At 34.6% G+C, this 20,537-nt stretch overlaps 1 protein-coding gene and 1 long non-coding RNA gene across 6 annotated transcripts; one reads left to right on the top strand and one right to left on the bottom strand.

Annotated features, from left to right (window-relative positions):
* Positions 1-1,418: 1,418 nt before the first annotated feature.
* On the bottom strand, positions 1,419-9,110 carry LOC126822559 (uncharacterized). Of its 3 annotated transcripts, XR_008788143.1 has the most exons (5): positions 9,009-9,110; positions 5,720-5,867; positions 3,451-3,580; positions 2,773-2,917; positions 1,419-2,009 (listed from the first exon to the last, which is right to left on the bottom strand). It is a non-coding gene; the product is annotated as an uncharacterized LOC126822559 (long non-coding RNA). The 3 variants fall into 3 exon arrangements; XR_007680870.2 differs by having other exon boundaries at positions 1,419-2,917; positions 9,009-9,105; XR_007680869.2 differs by lacking the exon at positions 9,009-9,110 and having other exon boundaries at positions 1,419-2,917; positions 5,720-5,895.
* LOC126822547 (ribosomal RNA processing protein 36 homolog) lies at positions 6,117-20,134 on the top strand. 3 transcript variants are annotated; one of them, XM_050551494.1, is made up of 10 exons: positions 6,117-6,177; positions 10,332-10,716; positions 11,431-11,446; positions 11,977-12,037; positions 12,285-12,368; positions 13,131-13,197; positions 16,579-16,683; positions 17,484-17,558; positions 19,293-19,410; positions 19,968-20,134. In XM_050551494.1, exons 2-10 carry the CDS (start codon positions 10,357-10,359, stop codon positions 20,093-20,095), a joined length of 1,014 nt encoding a protein of 337 aa, XP_050407451.1. In that variant the 5' UTR covers positions 6,117-6,177; positions 10,332-10,356; the 3' UTR covers positions 20,096-20,134. The 3 variants fall into 3 exon arrangements, with proteins under 3 accessions (XP_050407451.1, XP_050407452.1, XP_050407450.1); XM_050551495.1 differs by having other exon boundaries at positions 6,129-6,173; XM_050551493.2 differs by lacking the exon at positions 6,117-6,177 and adding an exon at positions 9,794-9,923.
* The last annotated feature ends 403 nt before the right edge of the window (positions 20,135-20,537 follow it).

Genomic DNA, 20,537 nt, shown 5'->3' with positions numbered 1-20,537 from the left:
TTGATTTCAAAATCATTGTTTACAGGTTAAAATAAAATATAGAATTAGGTTGATCTGATATTATTTTGATTTGTGCTGCGGATTAAATATTTGTTTCTAATGTGTTTATTAATTTTAGTTTAAAATTGGTTATTTCTCAACATTGGTGCCAAGAAAACAGACTGCCATCCTACTAAACAAATCTATAAGTTTTATTTTTGACCCATATGGAAGAATTCTAGTTATTTGAAGTAAGAATGATATATATGACCCATAGCCCTATTAACTTACATCAATAACACATCATTAACAACGATAAATAATTATCAATCTAATAATTCAAGTTTGATTATAATTTACTTTATTATTTTCTGATTCTATATAAAACCAAGTTCTGGCCAATAGTGACTAGCTGTCTTGAACGTCTACTTCCACCTTCAGTCATAGCGTAGACGATAACATTGTTATATACATGTATGATGGAGAAATGGGGTTTAACATCCACTTGATACAAACTAGGTCATTTTGGGACTATCATATGGTTCAATTTTCTTTCAACAATTCGCTTGTCACGTACAACCGGGGAATCGAAGCCACGCCAGTTGACTCAATGACAGACCTTATGATACAGCGCGCACATGCTAACCATTCAGCCATCCAACCCCCCTTCTACATCATTAACAATTCATCCAATCCAATACATTACAATCAACTGAATCTGTCGTTTTATGCCACTGCCATGGCACAATTCACAACACAAACATACATCACTGTTACAAACAAATAAACGATTCTTAAATATGACCTGAAAATTCAATAAACGTTCCATTAAAATAAGATGTTTGATTATGTAAATTTTAATTAATTTTCGGCAGATTTTAATACAAGTCTTAAAACCACGAGATTCATTGTGTTTTAATATAAATTATAAAATATTATCGTTTCTAAATTTAAATTAAAAAAAATAATTAGTTAATTAGTTAAATGCAACAGTAGGATTAGTAACCTATATGTAAACCCAAGGTAATATAGATTGCATTAAAATATAATAGTACTGTAAACAAACAAGTCAAGTTTTAAAAAAATCTATTCTGAACTCTGTTTACAAAATTTAAAAGTGAAAATGTGACACAAAATATATATAGACAAACTATTAGGACTCTTCAATTTAAACCAACAAACATTTCAACCCAATCTGATTAAAACACAGATCCTATTTCGTTTCGTTTTTTCATAGTTATAAATTTCGTTTTACTTGTCTTCGAAAGTATAAAAAAACGTAACGAAATATAGATCAGGGCCCTTATTCACGAAAACTTAAACTAAGATACAATCGAAATTTTAAGAAATACTGCAATTCGATTGGCTGACCAGTAAAATCAATTTGCATATATCCAATTTGCATATTGGTCAGCCAATCGAATTGCAGTATTTCTTAAAATTTCGATTGTATCTTAGTTTAAGTTTTCGTGAATAAGGGCCCTGTGTTTTAATCAGATTGCATTTCAACGGAGTTGTAAAACATTCCATATAAAAACTTTGTCCCCTGTCTGTCGTATTTATAAGCTTTCATAAATCTGAACAAAAATGGAGGGTTAACTTTGTAATTTCAATAGGTTTCTTCCTTAACACAAAAATTAGAAAGCCTGCGAATTTGAAAACGAATGACAATATACATCCATATCACATGTGGGCACATAAAAAGCAGTTATTAATTGATAATATTTAAATTACATTTTATAAAAAAATTCAAAATGATTTAAAAAAAAAAAAATCAAATTGCAAAGATTACATTATCTTAGGTTAAAATTTAATTGTTATAATTATGTACACAAAAACTAAATACATTACAAATTCTGATCAATTTTTAATAAATCTTTCTTTATCAACTGGCTATTTTATGGTTCATAAAATGTGACGGAAACTGAAACAATCACCGAACCATTTTGATTTTTAACGTCATTTCACTTGGTGTCCACTTCTACCACGCAGACATGTAGGACTATTCTTCAGGTAAAATTTTATTAAATCTAAAATGGGGAGAGAGAAATGGGGTTTAATGTCCACTCGACACAAACTAGGTCATTTTAGGACTAACATATAATTCAATTTTTATTTCAACAATTCGCTTGTGTGTAGGGATCTTTAGCAGTGGGAGGAAACCGGAGAAAACCCATGAGGTTGGACAGGCAACCCTACTCCTTGTCACGTACAAGCGGGGAATTGAAACCATGCCACTTGATTCACTGACAGACCTTCTGATACAACGCGCACTGAACCATTCGGCCAGCAACCCCAGCCCCCAAGATGAGAGCGGGATTGAATCTGACTATGTCCGTGATATTATTAGCTTTGTGTTAGACAGTTTGACACTGCCCGAAGTCATTGTTTTTTTTAAAGGTGTTTGATAGCACTGGAACACCAAGACCATCAATCAATAAGGTTGTTTTCATTTTTTTGAACACCTAACAGCTGAAAATCGGTTCCCATAATTTGCATATTTCACATTAGTAGCCATTGTATTATTACATATGCTATTAATATAGCCTCTGTATATATCTTACTCTAAGTACATCTGCCTTATAAATGATAGATATCACTTGCCTTATTATCATATAATTCTCTTACTTGTTCAAACAGCAAGAGTTACTTTTTTCTTGAGAAAAGCAATTTTTTGATTTTGCAAACTAAGGGGACCTTTTTTCAGCTCATGAGTCAAATATCTAAAAAACAATGACTTGTGAGAAAGATGTCTTACTTCAGGCCTGACAATTTACTATATATTATAATTACATCTCTCAAATTAAACATAAAAGTTTTAAGATGCAATAATGGCGTTAATAGTTATCTGGTAGTGTAGAATTTTTCACTTTTCTTTCCTGGTCGGATACACTCATTTGTAAATCAGTTTTCCTTTGTTGTAAATTACCGATGACATCTAGAAATAAATATCGTATAAATAAAAATCACAAAAGATCATTTGAGCTAATAGTTTGGTTTTCTTTATTCACTGTCAATTAGAACTAATGAAATTTGATAAAAGAAATCCAAACGACGGACTAAGACACTCCATCCTGCACCACAAGGGGAAAGTACACAATCTAATTAAAATACAGATCTATTTTTCGTTTCGTTTTTTATACTTTCGATGGCCTACACTACATGAAGATCTGACACGTTATAGTGGGAGTTCCCGTTCTATGACATCAGGTACCAAGCAAGCGACATTTGACCCGATTACGTCAGTCATTTGATTAACCAATTAGCGACCGTCATGTATTTTTTATCTACTTTTGCTTTGTTTTGATTTCTATTGCCGCTAATGTCTACCCACAGTTCCGTGCAAAAAAGGTCAAACGCTCAATTCGACAGAACATTTGATTGGCTGACCCGTCATTTCAAGTAAAGACAAACAATATTTTAAATAATTTCTGGTTCTGAGTTCACAACTATCATATTAGAGTTCGTTACCTTGTATGAGATCAGGATAATTATTTGATTCATTAATTATTCTATCAGCCTCTTCACTGGCTTGTGGTCGATTTCTATTTCCATCTTCATCAAAGCACCATTTCCTCTCTAATTCTAATCTTTCAACATCCTAAAATGAAATGAAATGAAATGGGGTTTAACGTCCTGTTCCTATAGTAACTGGGCTAATGAAGACGGACATACGCCATACAGTGTGCTATAAGGGAAATTTTGCACGGGCAGCAGCACTACCGCCTACTCTTATATCGAATTCCAACTGCCAAGAGATCTTTTACATGCATGCCAACGTGTACACGGGACCTTGTTTTTTTGTCCCATCCAAATGACTAGACAGCTGTCCTTGTCAGGCTCTCTGTCCTGCAGGAAAATCTGGATGAACTTTCTCCACCAGTGCAGGGATCGAACACCTGACCTCCAGGCTAGCAAGACAGCGTCTTACCCACTAAGCCACTGTGATCCCTTTTCAACATCCTAAAATCCAACAAAATTAGAGTGTATAATGTTACTTCAACATAGCTGTATCACTGACAAGGGGGAACCACGCTGGAAAATCTGGATGAACGTTCTCGGCCAATGCAGGGATCGAACACCCGACCTCCAGGCTAGCGAGCCAGTGTCTTACCCACTTAGCCATGCTGTTATTAATAGACCATAATCTCCCAAGGCTGCTGGGGAGTTGGATGGCTTAGTGGTTAGCACGTGCGCGCTGTATCATTAAGTCTGTCATTAAGTCAACTGGCGTAGTGTCGCCTGTCCAACCTCGTGGGTTTTCTCCGGGTCCTCAGGTTTCCTCCCACTGCTAAAGACCCCAACATGCAAGCAAATTATTCAAATAAAATTAAACCATATCTTAGTCCCGAAATGACCTAGTTTGTGTCGAGTGGACGTTAAAAAACCCATTTCTCTCTCTCCCCAATGCTGCTAAAAACTGTTTGAACTGAAGGTTTCTCTTTAATACTTGTATTAAACATGCACGAGCTAAATCTATTCCCAGACAATAGATACCTAGGTTTTCTTGTTTTAACATTAAAACCAATCACACACATCAATTGGATTTCAAATGACAGAAATTGTCAATTGAAATTGGATTTCAAATGACTGAAATTGTCAGTTGAAATATGCCACACCTGAAATTTAATTTAACACCAGATAACTGATAAATACTGCTAAAGTGTGTTAAAAATATTGTAAGGAATAATCTTGAATTACTGTAAGATTTACTATTTTTCTTTCATTTCATATGCTGGAGTGAATGGAAGGATGAATGGTACATAAGATGTGAGGGGAGAACTATTTGCATGAGATTTCAGTGGACTAAGCGGCAGTAGGCCTACATCCCTGGATTTCTGTCCTGATTGGCAGACGTGAAACATGTCACACACTAGCTACGAGAACGTAACTAAAAACGCTGAGATATACTGATGTGCTTGTTTTTAGCTACGATTGGATGCCTTTAGTTCCAAGTGGCAAACTTAATTTCTTTATTAATGTATGTACCATCTTACAAATAAGTTAATTTTATACTATTAGTAGTTATTACACATACGCAGTCCAATCTACTGAAACAACATTCATTTATCAGCAAATATTGACAATAAAGTAAATCAAGCGTTGTTTTTATCAAAATTGATTCGGACGTTCATAATTACGCCGTAATACCTACTGCGCAACTCTGATCAGATGGGTACTTTGATTGGCTATTGCACACGAGGCCCCGTCTTTATGTGTTACAGACGTAAATTTAAAATGTCGGCAAAAGCAATCTACTGTCGCTTTGATTTAAAAAGAGGGGATTTGTACCCGTTTCAAGTAGGATTATATGCTTAATTTTAGTTGGGTGTGGCAGAAATATTATAAATAACAATAACCAATCGTTGTTTTGATTAAAAATATTGTCAATTTTGTTTACAAATGCCGGGTGCGAATCGCTCCCGCAGGTGCTACATTGAAGGCAATGGCCTCATCTCTTATCTCGAAACACGGAGATAGGGTTGAGAGATTAAGGTTTGTTATCTAGTCGCACACCAGAATCTGTTGAAATTTGGATGCTTCTCAAAACAAGCTAGTGGCTTCACACAAGGCAAGGGGAAGCTTCTCGTGGCTTCTGATTTTCTGTTTTGCACATCGTTATTAGCCTACTTAATAATAAGCACTAAACACACAATGCGATATTTTATAAACCTAAAAATTAGTAAAAAGAATATTTTTAAAAATAAAATGTGTTAGTTTTTATATAAATAAGTTATACCGCATTTGCTTCCGTCACATCATTTTGTACATCCTGTGCCAATCTTTCTAAGGCGTCGTATTCGTGTTTAACTTCTGTAAGTCTGTAAAAAGGCTCGCGAATAACATCAGGCTCTGATACAGCTTCTGCCATCTTTTATGAATTTTTTCTGTAAAAAAAAAAATCAACGGCCCTGAGTGTTATCTGCCCTTGTAGCGCAAAATTGTAGACGTGGAAAGACACAAAACAGAAATTATTTTGTCAAATTCATTTGCAATCATGTATTGAATTTTCGTCCATTATTTTTTGATTTGGTAATAATAATTATGTTATTGTTTTAAAAATTTGAACATATAACTCAAATTATACGCAGTAAACAATATATAAAGTGATTCGTTTCGGATTTTTTACCTGGAATAATTACTTAGCACTAAATGTAACTTAATTTTTAAAGAGGAGTCAAAATAAAAACAACGTGGGTATGGTTTTAATGATTAATGTACCGTCTATTGCACATTTAAATTTATCCATAAATAATAACGTTTGGCTTATCATTCCTTTAATTAAATATATGGTCATGTGCTCATGTTCAAAATTGAAGAATTCTTTCGAGATGCAGTGTTATGTGACGATTTATGGCTGAGTTACATGTTATATCATAGTTTAAAAAGAATATCAAGGCTACGGTGCCCTACGTGCAAGCTGTTAAAAATCTTAAAACTAAAACCGCTATGTCCCGCCATAGACTAAGCACACATTCCCTTGAAATATAGAGAGGGCGATACAAGAATAGACCTGCACATCTGCGGTTTTGCACAAACTACCCTCAACAGAAAGTTGAAAATGAGTATCATTTTCTCATTGAATGCAACCGCTATGATGAGGAACTCAGCAAGACAATTGTTTATGGGGCATTTGAGACCCAAATCTATAGATATCCATTTTCTTTCGAAAACATGTTTAACCCACCGTTTGCGCTGGCAAAAGCAGTGTGCAACTTTGTGCATCAGGCTTTGAAAATAAGGGATGTGGCACCCGCTTCTATATAAACCAAAAAATAAATAAATAAAATAACCAACAATTCAAAGACCTTCACGTTTAGTTTAAAGTTGCAATTTCATATTTTTAAGTTTACTAAATTAAAGACTTAAAATATATTGTATCTATAAACAGTCCTACCTTGTTAAAGAATAATCCTATTAGTCCTATAATTCACTATTTCAAGTTGAGAAATTGGCAAAAATATCATTTTCAACTGCAAATTCAAACGTTTGAAGATAGCTATTCCATGGCGGGGAATAGAAAACAAGGGAGGTAATTGTGTCATTATTTCCATGGTCAAAGGATTTTTAAGTGGGAGAATAATACCTATGATCATAATAGTGAGTTGACAACCTACATGTATTGAGCAAAAGACATAGAAATAATTATGTTTTGACTTTCTTAGAAAATATGAAATTATTGCTTTAAGCGACTATGACATATAGTCAAAACTTTGGTTTATATTTTGCACATACTGCCTCAATGTATATACATGTAAATGAATACCTGACAACTCATCCCAAAGACAACTCATCCCAGACAACTCCTCCCAATAAAAGACAACTGATCCCAAGTTAAAAGATAGCTCATCCCAAGTCAAAAGACAACTCATCCCAACTTTAAAAAACCCAATCATTCCAAGTTACAAATAAATACCACAACAAATTTTTTTTTTTTATTTATTAAATTAATCAGTAATATAAAAATTTATTACATTAACAATTTATATAAGAATTTATTAGATCAACGATTTATAAAAATAATAATGTTAAATCATTTATTACATCAACGATTTATAAAAATAATAATGTTAAATCATTTATTACATCAACAATTTATTAAATAATACATTTTATTATTTATTACATCAACAAATTATTACATAATACATTTTATTATATCATGATCAACAAATACATTTTTATAAATATGTTTTTTTTCTTCTGCCAGTATGTCGTTCAGCAGGTTAGACATTTAGTAAGTTTGTCCTTCAGTTAGGTCCATAAATTCCACCACATCTCTTTAGTAACTGGTTGGTACTAATAGTCTGGTCTGTATATGAATTCGACAAATAATGTGAATTGCGTAGTTCTTGTCTGTTTTTTTGCTGGTGCCTTCGCAATTTCCCTTCCGATACCATCTTAATTTGGGTTGGTAGCTGTGCTGTATCCTTGTACAATAGGGCAATAGCAGATAGAATTGTAGGTTCCCTTTCCTTGCCTTTTGATTTATTCTGTTATGCGGTACTGGGCTCTAGATATATCTGTAAAATACAATATTGTTGAAATTAATACAATATGGGATCTAGATACACTGTATATCTGAAAATATTGTTGAATTTAATACAATATTGTTGAATTTAATACAATATTGTTGAATTTAAAAAAAAAAACACATTAAAGTCTTACAATTATTAGAAGTTCTGTGCTGCCATCGTTCACATCCGTTGCACTGAACAGCCTCCGGTCTGACTCACAAACTATACAGCTATCAGATATTTTGAAAAATGATACTGAAATATTCGATTTCAGTATTTTTATACCAAACCCCAGCTTTGACACTTACTCAAATCACTTTGTCAAATGTCTTTGAAGTGCTTCATCATTTTAATTAGCTTGTAATACGGGTAAATACTACTACTCGGTTTAGTTAATCGATGTTTTGTTAATTAATTTTCTTTGAAGTGCTTCATGATGAAAAAATAAAACAAAACACAACTACCAATCTGTTAAAACAACAAAGTACTAAAACAGTAATCTTCAATTTATTACAACAACAATATCAATTTGATTAAAACAACAATATCAATTTTATTAAGATAACAAAATCAGATTGGTTTCGGTCTGAGTTGTCTTCAAAGGAAGCAATTGTTTTAAAACAAGCACTTGAATTTGTTGTCTTATAACTTGAGTATCTACCCATGTTTTAAAGTTGGGACGAGTAGTCTTATATATTGGGATGAGTTGCCGTTTATATTGGGATGAGTTGTCTTATATATTGGGATGAGTTGTCTTATATTGGGATTAGTTGTCTTGAGATGAGTTTTCTTTGGGATGAGTTGTCTGTATACCCATGTACATTTCATTCACTTTTATGTATCTTTCATCTACTTTTTATATATTTTTCATCCATTTTTTTTATGTATATTTCATCCACTTTATAATGTATTTAGCATGCTGACTGTTAATGTATAATTTACATGCTGCCCGAAAAGGGTGTTTTATGTAAAAAAATCTATCTCTATCTAAAATAAATCTATCTATCTTACCTATGTAACATAGAAGTATGTTCATTATTTCTGAACGTAAACAAAACGGAATGTGGCCATAAACTGTAACAGCCAAAATTCACTTTGGTCAAAACAGCCAAAAAATTAATAATATGTAACAGGCATTGCCTGATGAGTAGAGTGAAGCTGATGTGATTTTTGTCAAATATAAAACCTTCATAATTATGTTTCTCAAGTGATATAAATACGGAGTGGATATTTAACCGTATACGGCAAAGTATCTACTTCCGCTATTTTACCGTACATCGTTTCTGATTGGCTGGAATATAGTGACGTCATCAAGTGTCAGTTCCTGGATTATTTGACCGTACATGAGATGAATTTAACCGTATACGGCTATCTTAAAAATCAGTATTAATCCCAAAATTTGAAAATAAATTAAAAACACACTATTGTAATTATTTTAATTTAATTTCCCATTTTGATGGATTAGAAAAATGGGTTAGGGTTAGGGTTCAAATTTATCTCCTATTTTCAGAACATCTGTACTTTCCGCCATTTTGATTAAGGTATGACATCATCATACAAATTAGCCAATCAGAAACGATGTACAGTAAAATAGCGAAAGTAGATACTTTGCCGTACACGGTTAAATATCCACTGCCATATAAATAATGTTAAATAATTTTGTTTTTTCCGAATTGATTTGAATTTAGATCTAAATTGTATGATTAATTTTGTTTAAAATAAAAGAACAATAATGTGAGAATTATTTTTATTGACATCAAAAATATGTGACGTCATACATGTACGTAGATTCGACGCGTCAAAGAAATATTTCTATGGCTATGACATGTATAAAAGTTGACATGTGCATTGCCAGTTTTGCCCAGTGTTTTTTTTTTTAATGGACAGTCTGTGGGTGACAGTTTTAGTCACACCCCTGTGTTACAAGTAAAGAGCTTTACTCAAGCTCAGCGCTTTGCAGGATGCTTTAGAGCTTCACTCTATATTAATATTGCAAAATAATATATTTTACAAAACATTAATTTTTCTTTAATTTGATACGAAAAATACCTATACATGTATCTACTGACTAGTGACTATTTATTATTCGTTTGATAAATATAACAATATTGAAATTGGTTTTAACTAATCAACACAACAAATTAAAAGGTTCAATAGAATAGAATTAAAAGACTCAATGCCAACTATTGCCAATCCAGAAAATTATATTGTTTGACTGTTTTGACCACATTTTTGTGGTCTTATGGTTTATGCCACTGAATAATGTTACAGAATTTTTTAAGAAAGCGACTGCATGGCCTGAACATTGATTATTTTTATTATTTCACTTTTAAGATTTTCATGTGTGACTGATTTCAACATGGAGCCTTGTTCAGATTCAAGTGGGGATGACGATCTACAAAAATTCCAACAAAAATTTAAGAAACAAACTAAGGGTATTAAGTTAAATCCAACAGAAGAAAGTGCCGACGACAGTGATAATATTTCCTCTGGGAATATTAAACATAAAAATAGTTCATTGCATAAACATTCTAAATCTTCAGACAAATCTAAACATAAACGATTTGACAAAGGAGGAGATGCTGTGAGTGATGATGATGATGATGATGATGATGATGATGGCGAGGATGATGATGATCAAGCGAACCCTGTTAAGTCGGTATTAGATGAATCGGAGTCTGAAGCAGGTGAAAGTGATGATGAAGGAGTCGACCCATATGTAAGTTTATAAATTATATTTGTAGTGTACAGTGCAGTACTCTTAAAATTATCTTGATCTAAACTCAATTTCATAAAGCAGGGGGTGGATGGCCGAATGGTTAGCATGTGTGCACTATATCATAAGGTCTGTCATTGAGTCAACTGGCGTGGTTTTGATTCCCTGGTTGTACGTGACAAGGAGTAGAGACAACTGTCCAACTTCGTTGGTTTTCTCCAGGTCTTCCGGTTTCCTCCCACTGCTAAAAACCTCCACGCCCAAGCAAATTATTGAAATAAAATTGAACCATATATTAGTCCCAAAATGACCTAGTTTGTGTCGAGAGGAAGTTAAACCCCATTTCTCTTTCTCTCTTCCATAAAGCATGTTTAAGACATACTTAATTGTAAATCAAACATGGTATGGAGGGATTATAATTGTTGCATTGAGATTGTGGGCTAACTCAGTATTTGATTAACAAATTGGTTTCGAAAGAAAACAAATAAAATGGTGTTTTAACTGGGCATATGCTAGGATTAAACCCAAGACGTACTAGTTTTTGATCCATCCATCCATACTCTCAGATTGTTATCAAACTTTAGACTTAATGTTTAGTCTCAACCAGGGCTTTCGAGTGTTTGCATGGTTATAAAATTATCCCATCCAATATGTCACCAACACCACTTGTTTCAGCAAACGGTTGTATTATTATAAGAATCTCATTCCTTTTTACAGGCAACAATAAGAAAAGGTAATTTTTCTATTTCGTTAAACATTTTTATTTTTGATCATATGTTGTCCTTGAATAAAATACAAAATGGTAATAAATAAATGAATTTAAATTGAAAATCTGTAAAAATAAATTGAGTTTTTAATTGTTTCTTAAAAGATTGAGTTTTCATTTGTTTTTTTAAATATATGTAGACACATATTGATTTATTCTTGGGGGGGGTGGATGGCCGAATGGTTAGCATGTGCGCGCTGTATCATCGGATCTGTTATTGAACCAATTGGCGTGGTTTCGATTCCCCGGTTGTACATGACAAGCAGTAGGGACGCCTGTCCAACCCCGTGGGTTTTCTCTGGGTCCTCTCTGGGTCCTCCAGTTTCCTCCCACTGTTAAAGACCCCTACGCGCAAGCAAATTATTGAAATAGAATTGAACCATATGTTAGTCCCAGAATGACCTAGTTCCATTTCTCTTAATTTATTCTTGTATTTCAATGTTTTAATGTAAAAATACAAAATAAATTTATTAGCTGGAGTATTTAATTGTTTACAGAATTAATAGATATGTCATTTGAAGATAAACAGAAACTCAGGAACAAACTAGGAGCCAAAATGTAAGTAGTTACTAATGTTAAATGTTTTCAGATTTAAAGAAATAAGTTTGATGAAACCTTTAGCTCCACGTAAGGTTGTGCAGTTTATCCCAGTATACCTCAGAAGTAAGAGAGATTTGACTTGAAAACCTTCCTGTGTATTGTAGATTTATTTATAGCTGTATGAATACAGTAGCGTGTGGGTGGGGTGCGGGAAAGAATGGAAATTGTTGTAGTCTCAGTAAAATTATAATTTGTGTTGTTTTAGATATAATCAGATAGTTCACAGTGAGAGAAAAAACCAGAGTAAACCTGGCCACAGTAAAAATAGAGACAGAGAATATAAAGACAGGTAAACTTGATTAACTGATTATACAACTCAAATTCAAACTTTATTAACTGATTTCAAACTCGATTAACTGATGATACAACTCAAACTTGATTAATTGATGAAACAACTCTGATGATAGTAGATACAACTCAAATTCAGACTTGATTAACGGATGATACAACTCAAATTCAAACTCGATTAACGCATGATACAACTCAAATTAGTTGGTAAACAGATGATACAACTCAAATTAGTAGACTAACGCATGATACAACTCAAATTAGTAGATTAACGCATGATACAACTCAAATTAGTTGGTAAACAGATGATACAACTCAAATTAGTAGACTAACGCATGATACAACTCAAATTAGTAGATTAACGCATGATACAACTCAAATTTAAACTCGATTAATGGATGTTACATCTTGATAAACTCGATACAATTCAAAAGTTATTTTCGTCACCTGTTTCCAGTTGGTCACACTGGTAACTATAGCAGGACGGCGGGTCTGGCAAGTAACAGTGTTCAGTTTGTCAAACAAGATGAAAAATAAACAGAAATTTTGTAGATTTTATGACTACTTCTCATCGCGATCTTTTATATGTCTGTCAAAGTTTAATCAAAAAAAAATAGACGCCTTTTTTTACCCAGACACTCCATCCTGCAGCAATGACAAAGGGAAACTAGAGTGGAAAATTCAAAGGCTCGAACCTGGTAGTTCCTAGCTAAAGAACATGTGCATTACTCAATAAGCCAATCTGAAACCTATTTATTTACAGACCAGTTGAAATATCTGCCAAAAAGAGAGTACCTGTATTCAGAAAAGTTGTTCAGGTTAAAAGAAAGGTTAGTTTTTATAGGCTGTCTTATTTTTATACACCAGTATATTTGTGCAGGTAATATCTAATTTAATTCAGAAAATATAACCAAAATATCAACCAGCTTAGATTAACAATAGGCACATTAATAGTATTACAAAAGTCTTCTAATATCTCTGAAAAAGATGACTGCCTTCAACACATGACGTCATATCACGCGGCATAATTCATTGCCTCAATGTCGTGTGCATTGTTATACGCCCACATTTTCATGTGGACGTATATTGTCGTCGCCCCTGTCCGTCCGTCCACAATTGTTTGTGAAGAGTCTACAGGTCACAATTTTTATCCGATTTCAATGAAACTTGAAATATAGGTTTGCGATATTGGCATCTATCGGACCGTAACTTCATGGATTATGGCCCCTGATTGTACGAAAAATCACGTTTTTGGCTTGTGAACACGATAGAGGTCACAATTTTTATCCGATTTTGTTGAAACTTGAAATGTAAGTTTATAACCCAAAGATCTCGGTTCCTTTTGATATTTGCGCATATCAAACCGTAACTTCCTGAATTATGGCCCCTGATTGTACGTAAAAACGTGTTTTTTGGCTTGTGGACCCTATAGAGGTCATAATTTTTATTCGATTTAAAAAAACTTATTATTATATCACCGTTAAACCCTAAGGACGGTTGAGTTCGAATTTCGTGAAAATGGGCCCAAAACTGACAGACAAAATGGCCGCCGTTCGTTCTCAAATAGCGTAAAAATATGGTATATCAAGGTTGTGGACCCTATGGAGGTCACAAATTTTATCCGATTTTGTTGAAACTTGAAATGTAAGTTTATAACACAAAGATCTTGGTTCCTGTCGATATTTGCGCATATCGGACCGTAACTTCATGAATTATGGCCCCTGATTGTACGCAAAAACAGGTTTTTTGGCTTGTGGACCCTATAGAGGTCATAATTTTTATCCGATTTAAAAAAATGTATTATTATATCACAGTTACACGCTAAGGAAGACTGAGTTCGAATTTCGTGAAAATCGGCCCAAAACAGACAGACAAAATGGCCGCTGTTCGTTCTCAAATTGCGTAAAAATATGGTATATCAAGGTTGTGGACCCTATAGAGGTCACAATTTTTATCCGATTTTGTTGAAACTTGAAATGTAAGTTTATAACTCAAAGATCTTGGTTCCTTTCGATATTTGCGCATATCGAATTGTAATTTCCTGAATTATGGCCCTTGATTGTAGGAAAAATCACTTTCGTTTTAGCTTGTTTTCTATCCATCTCTCGAAAATGTGGGCGTATCCTGCCTGGCAGCCGCTGGTTTACATAAGACGTTACTATTTCGCACAGAATGGTGCCTTTTACTCCTTTTAATACACATTTACACTAAATAGCAAATAATTTTACCTACCAATATTTCAAACATTTTTATTATTTCTAATACTTAAAAAAATGTTTTAGAATTTAATTTGTCAGGAGGAAAAAAGTTAATATTTGTGGCTCATTAAGTCACATTGATGTCATCCTTATCAGTGATAGTCGCGGCCTAGCGAATATTCACTGCTGATCAGTGTGCACCCACCCATCCATAGTTTCTTGTGATCTATGTCAAGTTATGGATCAATCTTTTTTCAGATTGGGGGGAATAATTCAGAGTTTCATAGAATTCACAATATTTTGACCGTAAATTTTAGAGTTACTCTTATGGTACTAAAACAAACATACAAGTCATCGTTACTTTAAACTAATGTTTAGTACGTATAGAAATTATACAGTAGTCATTAATTAACAGGTGTTTAACTAGCTGTAAAATATGTCACTACTGGTGTAAAAGCGTGACTAATTATATCACCAATCACTATTGAATACACAAACTACCGGTACTATTATTGATAATACTACCAGGGCCAGTGTTATTATTACCAGGACCGGTGCTATTATTAGTATCAGTATCAGGGGCCGTGCTATTATTAGTAACAGTATCAGGGCCGGTGCTATTATTAGTAACAATATAAACTAATGTTTAGTATGTATAGAAAATAGTTAGGAATGATACAGTAGTCATTAATTAGCAGGTGTTTAACTAGCTGTAACTTTTAATACCCCTCACTCTTGGATACACAAACCTAACCAGATGAATGAAATGGGGTTTAACGTCCTACTGTTTTGCTCCGAACTGGGCTAATGAAGATGGGCATACGCCATACAGTGTGCTATGAGGGAAATTTTGCCCGGACAGCGGCACTACGGCCTACTCTTATATCGAATTCCAACTGTCAAGGGATCTTTTACGTGCACTCCAATGTGTACACGGGACCTCGGTTTTTCGTCTCATCCGAATGACTAGACAGCTGTCCTTGTCAGGCCCTCCGTCCTGCATCACTGACAAGGGGGAACCACGCCGGAAAATCGGGATGAACTTTCTCGGCCAATGCAGGGATCGAACACCCGACCTCCAGGCTAGCGAGCCAGCGCCTTACCCACTTAGCCACCGTGATCCCCCAAACCTAACCAATAGTGGTGTATATAAATTATACTCAGTAATTAGCAGGTGTGTAACTAGCTGTAGCTGTAAAAGTTGAGAACTTTTAATACCCCTCACTCTGGAATACACAAACCTAACCAATAGTGGTGTATATAAATTATACAGTATTCATTAATTAGCAGGTGTGTAACTACATGTAGCTGTAAAAGTTGAGAACTTTTAATACCCCTCACTCTGGAATACACAAACCTAACCAATAGTGGTGTATATAAATTATACAGTATTCATTAATTAGCAGGTGTGTAACTACATGTAGCTGTAAAAGTTGAGAACTTTTAATACCCCTCACTCTGGAATACACAAACCTAACCAATAGTGGTGTATATAAATTATACAGTATTCATTAATTAGCAGGTGTGTAACTACATGTAGCTGTAAAAGTTGAGAACTTTTAATACCCCTCACTCTGGAATACACAAACCTAACCAATAGTGGTGTATATAAATTATACAGTATTCATTAATTAGCAGGTGTGTAACTACATGTAGCTGTAAAAGTTGAGAACTTTGAATACCCCTCACTCTGGAATACACAAACCTAACCAATAGTGGTGTATATAAATTATACTCAGTAATTAGCAGGTGTGTAACTACATGTAGCTGTAAAAGTTGAGAACTTTTAATACCCCTCACTCTGGAATACACAAACCTAACCAATAATGATAATACCTACTTAATGACTACCGACGACTGATTACCTGATTACCTGATTACCTGATTACCTGATTACCCATACTTACTTCTGTTTGTGACAAGTTTTTTTTATTAGTAAAAGTCAAGTGTTCATAAGTGGAGAATCTCAACTTTACAGTGTAAATAATTGACTTTATTTTATTTATTTTCCAGTTGAATCGTGATCCAAGGTTTGATGATTTATCTGGAGAATTTGATGAGAAGAAATTTAAACATACCTACGCATTTCTTGATGAAATGAAGAAAAAAGAAAAAAAGGTAGGAGAGGATTTACACCAACTTGATAAATCTACTTTAGGCCCGCTGGCCTGGAGGTCACGTGTTCAATCGCTGTATTGGCTGATTTGTCAGTGTTGCAGGACGGAGGGCCTCACAAGGACAGCTGTCTAGTCATTCAGATGGGACAAAAAACTGAGGTCCCGTGTATACATTGGCATGCATGTAAAAGATCTCCGGGCAAAATTTCCCCCATAGCACACTGTATGGCGTATGCCCGTCTTCATTAGCCCAGTTGGAGCTGAACAGTAGGACGTTAAACCCCATTCCATTTATTTTGCTTTAGACCAATCAATTTTATGTTTAGTTCCTTGATAAGGAAATAGCTTCCTGGGTGAGAAGGGTTGCGTGTCCGAATGGTTTAATGCTGTGTGCGTGTTAGATCATAATTTCTGTCATTGAGTCAACTGCCGTGGTTTCGATTCCCCAGTTCTACGTGACAAGGAGTAGGGTCGCCTGTACAACCTTGTGGGTTTTCTCCGGGTACTCCGATTTCTTCCCACAGTTAAAGAACCCTACGCGCAAGCGAATTATTGATATATGTTAGTCCCAAAATAACCTAGTTTGTGTCGAGTGGACATTAAACCCAATTTCTCTCTCCCACTTGGGTGATGATTTGTTCAATATGATTAAAACGCAGATCCCATTTCATTTTGATTTTATAGTTCAAAATACTGCTTCATTTAGTGGAGTCCATCAAAAGTTTAAAAAAACAAAACGAAATATATATCTGTATTTTAAATTTTCAAACTTTTATAATTCTTCAATATATTTTGTTTCAGAAAATTGTGACGGCGATGAAAAAAGAAAAAGATAAAACTCGGAAATCTGAATTAAAATCACTAGCTAATAGATATGTAAGTCATTAGTCAGTTGTTTTAGCGAATGGTAATCACTAGGCAGTTATTTTAGGCAAAGAAAGGCCTGCTGTAGTCCAGGGCTGCTGTAGTCAAGGGCTGATGTAGTCAAGGGCTGCTGTACAGTTACTGGGCCCCCCAAAATTCCCCAGTACTCAAATGTTAATTTTTGTCACCTGTTTTCAGTTGGTTCACCTGTTGATTCATCTGTTGGTTCACCTGTTGATTATGGTAGGACAGAAAATGGTTGTTGTTTTATGCTGTTTAGATGATATAGAAAAGTTTGTCTCCTGGCGACAGCTCGTGCTGTGGCAAAATTCTACCCTCACATTGCACTTAACAATTTATAAAATAAAATACAAAATAAACCTGAGGCCATCAGTAGATGAGCTGTTAATGAAATACTGATATGGGACGATAAACCTGGGGTCGTCAGTAGACGAGCTGTAAGGGCAATGCTAAAATAGGACGATAAACCTGAGACCGGAGTAGTCAAACCATAAGGGCAATGCTGATATAGGGCGATAAACCTGCGGACGCAATAAACTGGACAATAAACCTGGGGCCGCAGTAGTCGAGCTGTAAGGGCAATGCTGATATAGGACAATAAACCTGGGGCCCCAGTAGTCGAGCTGTAAGGGCAGTGGATTCTCTACTAGAATCTTTCGTGTTTGACTCCCGGTGTGGACTGAGAAGACTCGGTTTTTAGGCCCAATTCACATTTGTCAGGTCTGCTGGGATGATAAGTAAGGTGTTGGCTGGTCAATCAGTTGGAATTTGTTGTTGAGTAGGTGGAAACACTATTGTCCAGTTCATGTGACATAGAACAAACTATGTTAGTCTCAAAATAACCAGAAGAGACATTAAACCCCATTTGGGGGAGTTAGATGGCTGAATTGGCGTGGTTTCGATTCCCCTGTTTTACGTGACAGGGAGTAGGCACGTCTCTCCAAACTCGCGGGTTTTCTCCAGGCCCTCCGGTTTCCTCCCACTGCTAAAGACCCCTACTCGCAAGTAGATTATTGAAATAAAAGTGAACCATATGATAGTCCCAAAATGACCTAGTTTGTGTTGAGTGGACGTTAAACCCCCATTTCTCTCTCTCAAAACCCCATTTCATTCATAAGTTTGAAATGAAAATAAAACAAAATAAAAATATGTGAAATGAAATAAAATGGGGTTTGGTTTAACGTCCCATTGTTCTGTGCGAACTGGGCTAATGAAGATGGGCATGTGCCATGCCATTTGGCATGAGGGGTATTTTGTGCGGCCTACTCTTTAGTTTGACTTCCAACTGTCAAAGGAAAATCCTGATGATCTATCTCGGCCAACACATGGATTGGACACGGGATCTCCAGGTAGGCGAGTCAACGCAGAGATCAAACACTGGGATCTCCAAGTTAGCGAGCCAACATCCTACTGAGTCACTGGGGATCCTTTCTTCAGCTTTATCGTTCATAGTACTGTATAAAATGTAATAATGTCATCTTTATATTTGTTATTTGTATGTTTGTTATTCTTTATATCTGTTATTTTTTATATTTGTTATTCTTTATATCTTTTATATTTTTTATATTTGTTATTCTTTATATTTGTTATTTTGTTATTCTTATATTTTGTTATTCTTATATTTGTTATTCTTATATTTGTTATTCTTATATATTTTATTATATTTTTTATATCTGTTATTCTTTATATTTGTTATTCTTTATATTTGTTATTCGTATATTATAGAAACAATATGAAGAAGCAGACGAAAGGAAGAGCAAGAAAAATAGTTTACTGAATAAATGGAAAGAGAGAGAAAGAGAATTAGTTAAAGATGGAAAGACACCATATTTCTTGAAACAATGTAAGTTGTAAGCCTGGGGCCTAATTCACAAAATCTGGAGCAAAGAGAGGTGTTGTATAACATCCACTCGACACAAACTAGCTTATTTCGGAACTAATATATTATTCAATTTTATTTCCATAATTAGCTTGCACGTAGGGGTCTTTTGCAGTGGGAAGACCCAGACAAAGTCCACAAGATTGGACAGGCGACCATACTCCTTGTTACATTCTCCTAGGAATTTGGGCTGTTTGGTTTAAAGTTGCAAATCCTCGTCTAATTTTTCAAAATTTAATCTACGCTAAAATGTACTCAGATTGATCTTTTAACATTTAATTAAAGTTTCAATTTGTAGATTGATGATATTCCTTTCAGTGATTCAACTTTCATTTAAAATCCCTTCAATATCTATCAATAAATCCCTTCAATATCTATCAATGAATCCCTCCCATGCCTATCAATAAATCTCTCCTATGCCTATCAATAAATCCCTTCAATGCCTATCAATAAATCCCTTCAATGTCTATCAATAGATCTCGTCAATGCCTATCAATAAATCAGTGATTTTTATATTACAGCTGATGTTAAAAAACTAGAATTAGCCGAAAAATATAAAGAATTAAAAGAAAAAGGTGGACTTGATAAATATTTGGCTAAAAGAAGGAAAAAGAATGCAAATAGAGAGAGGAAGAAGCTTCACATATAAATTTATCAACTTTTTTGTAAATAAATTATTCGTGAAACAGGTTTTTTTAATGCCAATTGGTACAGGGTGGACCTTGAATAGATACTTGAAAATGAAATGAAACGGGTATTAAAGTGGGCTAATGAAGACGGGCATATGTCATACAGTGTGCTATGTGGGAAATTTTGCACGGACGTCAGCGCTCCGGTCTACTCATCTTTCAAATTTAACCAAATGTCATGGTTTTTTTTTATGTGCACACCAACATGTACATGGGGAACCCTGTTCCTTGCCAGGCCCTTCATCCTGCACTACAGACAAGGAGAAAATGGAGGAATTTTCTAAGCCAACATGGGTGTAGAACGTGAAACATTCTGGTTAGTGAGCCAGCACCTTACTCACTGAGCCACAGCAGCTCCACCTGATGATACAACAACCCAGTATCAAGCCACTGCAGCTCCTC

Source organism: Patella vulgata, chromosome 5 (genome assembly GCF_932274485.2).
Source record: "Patella vulgata chromosome 5, xgPatVulg1.2, whole genome shotgun sequence".
In the NCBI taxonomy this organism is placed as follows: Eukaryota; Metazoa; Mollusca; class Gastropoda; family Patellidae; genus Patella; species Patella vulgata.
Note: the sequence above shows the minus strand (reverse complement) of the source record. Positions and strands in the feature narration are given on the sequence as shown.